The sequence below is a fragment of the Melospiza georgiana genome, chromosome 24, assembly GCF_028018845.1.
Source record: "Melospiza georgiana isolate bMelGeo1 chromosome 24, bMelGeo1.pri, whole genome shotgun sequence".
Classification (NCBI taxonomy): domain Eukaryota; kingdom Metazoa; phylum Chordata; class Aves; order Passeriformes; family Passerellidae; genus Melospiza; species Melospiza georgiana.
In genome coordinates this window covers 5,620,477-5,627,369 of record NC_080453.1, presented here as the reverse complement: position 1 = coordinate 5,627,369, position 6,893 = coordinate 5,620,477, and the positions used below count along the sequence as shown (strand labels likewise).

Here is a 6,893-nt window from a genome sequence, read left to right as displayed (position 1 = left end):
TGGATCTGCACACAAATGACCAACCAGGACATTCAAGCCAAGCAGTGCCATAGAAATCACCCAGAGCCAAACCTGAGGCTCAGTTGGCAGTTCTCAGAAAAAAACAACGGCCAAAGCTCCCCAGGGACATAAACCCAAGGTAAAAACAGTTCTGTAAGCCAGGTGAGCTTGTTTTTTAAAGAAAACCATAAGTTCACACCAAGATCTAGAAATAGGACCATACCTGTCAGCACACAGTGTCCATGTGCTTCAGTCAACTCTCACCATAAACATTTCCAGCAGAGTGGAAATGAGAGAAGGAATTCTTTCTGACAGCTGTATAAAAAGCATTTTAAACACACTGCAATCAAAACTCTTCCTTCCAGCATATGAAAGAAGACAAGACTCTCAACACTTCCTAAATTACAATTACTTTATTTTTCAAGGTATTTTTTAATATAAAACAAGTCACAAGTCTAAGTGGCTTACTAGAAAGTGACTCTATAAAGTATTCTTGAAATCTATATTCATGCACATACAAAATGCAGACAAATGAAGAAGTCAAAGCTGCTGCCAGATCCACTCTCTCTGCAGATGTGGTGGGATCCTTCACCTGGGGGCAGCTACAGCAGCCCTTGGCGCTTCAGGTCTTCATAGGTCTTTTTATTCACCACGTTCCCACTGGAATCCTCATATTCCTCCTGGAACAGAACCAACAGTTTAGAGACTCAAATGTTAGCTCCAAGAGCAGTCACTGACCATGAGCACCCTGCCAGAACTTCTGTGCAGGAAGGCAGGCAGTGGATCTGCCAGCAGGTGCTGGGAGAAGAGCTCAGCCAGGGCCAGAGTTGTTACAGGGTGTGCTACAGATTTTAGTTCCCACTTTTCCCTGCACCCTGTTGAAAAATGGCTTTGGAACAGAAGTTTATGAAAAGGCACCAGGACACTGGAACAAGGGGTTCCCATGGACACAGGAGGGGAGACACTGAATGCCTCTCACTGCTCACCTCTGTATCAGGCTGCCACCTCTCTGAAGCCTTCTGCTGTTTCAGCTTTGCCCACACTGCAAACACAAAATCAAACAGCATCTATGTCACTTCCCTTGAGATAGTGGCTTCTAAAAAACACACACATGAGCTTTTTTCCTTCCCTTTTAAACCCAGGAATGTATCTAACATCCATTACAAAGGATGGATGTTATAATCCATCATTCCACTGTACTATCATTCCACTGTGCTTACTGAAAGGCACTGAGCTGCAGCAAACAAGAATTCAAATGGATTTTTGGGATGGGACACGAGACCAAGGTCCAAAGCCACCCTTTCAGAAAAGGTGGTGCTCTTTAACATATTCCCTGCCCTGCCATCACTACTTACATGAGACAGCATCCTCAATCTGTGTGACATTGGCAAAGTGAGCTGTGTTGGGGATGCCCAGGCACCGCATGCCGTGGGCATGTCTCCACTCCTGGGGAAGAGATGGGATCAGTGTGAGAGGGAACACCACAAGACATTAACATCTGAACATCTGAACATGGTGAAAGACATGCTATCACAGTACAAATCCACCAGTCCCACCATTTCTGGGTTCTGTTGCATTGCCCTGCAGCACAGGCTCAGACCCACATGGCAAAAATGCTGCTCAGGGACCCCAGGGACTCATTACAATGCAAGAATGAATGCAGCAGGGCTGCCACTTACTGCAAAGTGCCTCTGGAAAGCCTTGGGCCCTCGGTAGGTGTAGTTACCACAGATCTCACAGTTGTAGTTGATGTTCAGTCCATGGAGTTTATACAACCAGTATGGGATGGGCTGGAGAAAGGAGACAGCAGGATTAGGTCACTTGGCAAAGAAACTCAGAGAAGCAGAGTGGAGTCAGTGACCTATCCCACTTCTCCAGGCCTGCTAAGTCTCAGTTACCTTCCCATCCCAGCCAAGAGGCAGATTTTTAGGATTATAAATGATTTCATTTTCTTCATCTTCACTCTCACTCTCGCTGATCTGCTCCTCCTCCTCCTCCTCTCTCTCCTCCCCTGTCCGTGCCTGCTTGCGCTGCACGTTCTCGTGGGTGAGGTGTCTTTGCTCCTGCAGGGGAGAAAGAAAGGGATTGTCCACACACCACGGCAGCAAAAAGTCAGGCAAAAAGTCACTCGTGCAGCCAAGAACTCCCTCAGTGCACAGAGGGAGGAAACAAGACCAGTGTGAAGCAGAGAATTCCCACCTTACCGAGCCAAACAGTTTCAGTTTTTAGTACTCTGACATTTCCTATTTGTAAAGAATGAAACCTTGTATCACCTATTAGCACTTCCAGTGTTACCACAGCAGCAGCCACTCCCCTGAAAACAATCCCCCAAAACTAAACACAAGGAGCAAGGCAGATCCAGTAAAGGTTTGCAGTGCTGTATGACTTTTGCACAAAACAGGTGTGGTGCAGAACACTGATGTGATGTGCCTATGAAAGCACCATGTAAAGATAAGGACAATGTTCCAGCCACTATTTGACAGCTCTGAAATAAAAAAGCTTAAAAATAAAATAAAATCCTTACCCCAAGAACTTCCACGTACTCATAAATCTGAGCTTCCAGGAATGCAAGATCTTTATTTCTTTCAGTGTCCCTGAAAGAGATGAGGGTATCTTCATTAAACACACAAGTTCAGCTCTGGTACCTTCTGTTTGGTTCAGCATGAAAAGCTTTTAATACCCAACAAGAGTGGTGACTACAGAACACTCCTCATCCAAGAGCAGAGAACATTGCCAGCCTCAGAATGACCTCTGAGAACTCACCTTTTGCTTCCTTTTGTCTTTGGATTCTTAGCAAACAAGGAAGGATCAAGTGCTTCCAGGGATTTGCCTTTGGTGCTAAAGAGCCTCTGAGCACGTTCCTCCAGAGTCCTGCAGAGAAGCAGGGAAGGGATGAGTCTAGATTGCAGTTTTACATTTCCTGAGATGCAATAAAAATCCAAATGTAGCTTTTAGGAAACCATGAGATTCATTTTATCTTTGTCTTTATTAAAGTCAAAGTCTACTGTACCAGAGACAGGACCAGTTAAAAGCAGCAGATCCCACTGCTTGGTTCTTAAAGTTTTATCTTTCAAACATCTCTAAGGTAATTCTAGTACAACAGAGATAACCACACAAGTATCCCAGACAGAAATGTGATACAGGAACACCCCAGAAACTGAAGGGAACTCTACAAAATTACACCTTACCCGCCACACTTCAGCCCCAGAGCCAGCAAAGCTGATTTTAATCTGTCCAGTCCCAGGGAGGCCAATTCCTGTTCAAATAAATAAACCACTGTGAGAGACAAGCTGTTCAACACATACAATATGGATATAGCCCACTTTATCTTATTAAATATAGCTAAATATATCTATTAACTTATTAATGAAGAAAAAACCCTGAACGGTTTTTAAGAAAGGACTTTCAACACATACAATGTGGATATAGCCCACTTTATCTTATTAAATATAGCTAAATATAGCTTATTAAATATAGCTAAATATATCTATTAGCTTATTAATGAAGAAAAAACCCTGATGAACAGTGTTTTAGAAAGGACTGTCAACACTGTACCCCTGCTCCCAGGAAAATGAGGAATGTGACAAATCTAACCAGGTCTTTCAAGTTACACCCCCAATGGGAGAAATCACATCATCAGCACCATCAAAGTTTTACCCAGGAAGCACAGAGCCAGGGACAGAAACACAGCACTAAAAGTACACAAAAAACCCAAATCACTGAACTTCCATCTGCTCAAAATGTGGTAGTATGTGCAGAGCACTGGAAAATTAATTACCTCCCAGGAGGAGAAGGCCGAGAGGTCCAGGTGGGCACCAGCATGGGTGAGGGCACTGCTGGTTTCTTTCTGCCAAAAAAAAAAACCACATGCAAGAGCTGCACAACAAACTACAACACTTCTGGACATGGAACATTTTAATCTCTAGTAAAGCAGTTCATTTCACAGAGAAAAATGCTCTTAATAAACTACAAATGGAGCAGTAGTGAAGATACAAAAGAAGCTAATCTGAAACAATGCTTGTTTCAAACCAGTTATGCTGGGTTTTAAATTCAGGCCAGTATGAATTTAAACACAGCCATGGTGCCCCCAGCACAAATGACTCCCACAGCCCCTCCCAAGCACAGAACATCCCCCAGGCCCAGCTGCTCACCGGCCAGCCCGGGAATGTGCCATTCTCCCACTTCTTCTCAAACTCCGTCTGGATTTTCCCAAAAAGTTCATTCTGGTCCAGCAATGGCTTCACTCGGTCTGTGTAATCCTGCAGGTACTCAAGGAGCATTTCCAGATACCTGGCAGGGGAATCATGAGCACAGGAAATTCACTGTCACCCTCTCAGCACAGCTTTGGACAGGCACCACCCTCCAGTGCTGCACAGGGATGTGAACAAGGTCAGGCCAGATTTCCACACAGGATTTTCTTGACATAACAGTTCCAAGGGTATATTAAAGCTCTTCCTCTGAGCTAAATGTGCCTCTCCACATCTCTGCTGCACTGCAAGTTTGCTTGGGGCTGAGACATATGATTGAGCTGAGGTACCCAATCTATGTGAGTTAAAATTGACTGTTAATTATAATCTCTGGACACTTCAGAAGTAAATTCCTTCTCACCAGGAATTCCTTCTCACCAGTAAATTCCTTCTCACAAGGCAAACAGGCTCACCTCTTATATTCAGCATTTTTCCTCTCCTTGGGAATATCGAAGAGTTGATCAAATGAGGATAAGTAAGTGATATAATCCAATTTCTAAGAACAGAAAATGTGAGTCAGAGTTCATACATGGCCAAATTAACATCCAGCTCCCAGAAAAGAGGAGCCTCAGCCTGTGCAGGGCCTGGAGATGCCTGGGCCCACACACAGCAGCCACTCACCTCTGATGATTTCAGGTTAATGTACTTGAGGTAACAATCATGCAAATCCAAGTATCGTCCATACCCTTCCTCATCTGTGAACTCCACCAGATCTGCAGGAAAGATCATGAAAAGCTTTATTTTCCCTACTTTAATATTCCCTACTTATTATTAAAGCTTTATTTTCCCTACTTTAATATTCCCTACTTATTCTACAACTGTTTTTGAACTGGAAAAGGATCAGCTGTGAAGTCACTTATGCTTAAGGAAGGGGCTACAATGCCTCTGACACTCATTGAGCAGCCCCAGCTGCAAGCACCAGAACATTCCTCAGTAACAGCAGCCTCACTGGGGAACACTATAAACTGCAGTTCAGAAACATTTAGACAGGAGAATTTTCAGAATACATTTAGTAAAAGGGAGGTGAGGCCCTGAAACATGCAAACCAGATCAAACAACCTATTAAATAATGCCAGAGCTGAAGCAAACTACAAACTTACTCTGAGCTTCTTCACTGGGGTTGTCTCTGGCCTTCAACAGCTCCTCAAACTCCACTGACATAGGAACACAGATCTGCAAGGCACAGATAAAAGGCACACAGTGATTTACTTCAGCTCCTGTCCCAGAACAACTAATATAAAATCACACAAGACAGCAAATAATGAAACTGCAAACAGAAAATAGACCCAAAGCTTTGTCACCTTTCTTTCTGTACAAAGGCAAAAGTGTGGCTTTAGCCAACATGAGAAAGGGGAGATCTGATCCCAGCTCAGCTGAACATCCCTGTTCTAGCAGGGAACAGGGTGAGTGTCCTGCACTGCTCCCTCACATGCTCCTGACCCTCAGCAGCTATGCTGAGTGTTCTCAGTACTTGTGTATTAATGCAATAAACTCGGCAAACAAAAATTCTGTTTCCTGTAGGGATGAGACCCAACATAGCACATCTCACCTGTTCCTATGGACCAGGTATCAACTCACCTCATTTGGGTGCTTCCGATGAAATTCTTTAATTTGCTTCAGTCTGTTGTAAAACTCTGCAAATTCATTGGGCCCGGAGATGGCACTGAGCTCCTCCTTACGCAGGCTGTGAGTTCATGGACAGCAACAGATTACAGAGGGAAGGGAAGGGAAGGAAAGGGAAGGGAAGGGAAGGGAAGGGAAGGGAAGGGAAGGGAAGGGAAGGGAAGGGAAGGGAAGGGAAGGGAAGGGAAGGGTGACACTGACACAGCCTTAGTCCAGGTCTGTGCTCAGTGTCTGACTGCAAACCTTTGAGCCATGGGGGACCTCCTAGCCCAGCAGGCTCAGGGGCTTGTGGCCACATCCCCCTGCACAGGCTGCAGCCCCTGACAAACCCTGGAGCAGCCAGGGCCTCCCCACGACATAACACAACACAACAAAACGTGTCCATCCAACACGGATGTGCCCTCGGGTCCTGCCCTGCGTTCAGTCGCCGCATCACCATTCGCGTGTCACCCTCGGGACATTCACACTGACTTCAAACGGCGGGACACGCTCGGGCACACCCCGGGCACACTCACCCGTCCTTGTCGTCGTACAGGTCCCGCAGGTTGCCGCTCACCTCCATGTACCTCTGCGGAACAAAGGAGAGGCCCGAGCGCCACCGAGCCCGTTACCGGGACAGGCCCCGCTCGCTCTGGGCAGCCCGGCCCCCTCGCCCCCGGCCCCAGCCCCGCTCCCGTCCCCAGCCCCGGAGCACTCACGTCCTGCATGGCCCGGGTGCGATGGTCCGAGTTGATCTGGTCGCGGAGCTGTGGGCAGAGCAGAGCAGAGCGGTGAGCGCGGGCCCCGGCGGCGCCTCCCGCCCCCCTCAAGGCCCCGGGCGCACCGTGGATTTCTTGGTGAGCATCTCCTTCACCATCACGTCCATGAGCCGCTCCCGTTCCTCATGGTAGCGCCGCTGCTGCTCCAGGATCGTCTCCATCCCGCGCACGGCTCCCGCTACCGCCGGAAGGCCCCGGTGAGGCCCCGGTGTGTGTGCGGGAAGGTTCCGGTTCCGGGGCGCGGCGCGGTGCCCGGGGCCGGCCG

General features: G+C 47.1%; 1 protein-coding gene across 1 annotated transcript; it reads right to left on the bottom strand.

Annotated features, from left to right (window-relative positions):
- Positions 1-394: 394 nt before the first annotated feature.
- Positions 395-6,831, bottom strand: SF3A3 (splicing factor 3a subunit 3). Its single transcript, XM_058040169.1, has 17 exons — positions 6,694-6,831; positions 6,569-6,616; positions 6,386-6,438; positions 5,826-5,931; positions 5,348-5,420; positions 4,869-4,960; positions 4,661-4,743; positions 4,152-4,290; positions 3,779-3,847; positions 3,189-3,256; positions 2,764-2,871; positions 2,525-2,594; positions 1,899-2,063; positions 1,680-1,790; positions 1,356-1,446; positions 987-1,042; positions 395-680 (listed from the first exon to the last, which is right to left on the bottom strand). The coding sequence occupies exons 1-17, from the start codon at positions 6,787-6,789 to the stop codon at positions 603-605; spliced, it is 1,506 nt and encodes a 501-aa protein (XP_057896152.1). The 5' UTR covers positions 6,790-6,831; the 3' UTR covers positions 395-602.
- Between the last annotated feature and the right edge of the window lie 62 nt (positions 6,832-6,893).

Bases quoted from the DNA above. Each gene is read 5' to 3' on its own strand.
- SF3A3 (XM_058040169.1), bottom strand. From the start codon at position 6,789: ATGGAGACGATCCTGGAGCAGCAGCGGCGCTACCATGAGGAACGGGAG. The intron at 1,791-1,898 runs GTAACTGAGACT...TCCTTTCTCCAG, and splicing joins CTCTTGGCTGGGATGGGAAG to CCCATCCCATACTGGTTGTA. The intron at 681-986 runs GTGAGCAGTGAG...GTTCTGTTCCAG, and splicing joins GGTGGCAGCCTGATACAGAG to GAGGAATATGAGGATTCCAG.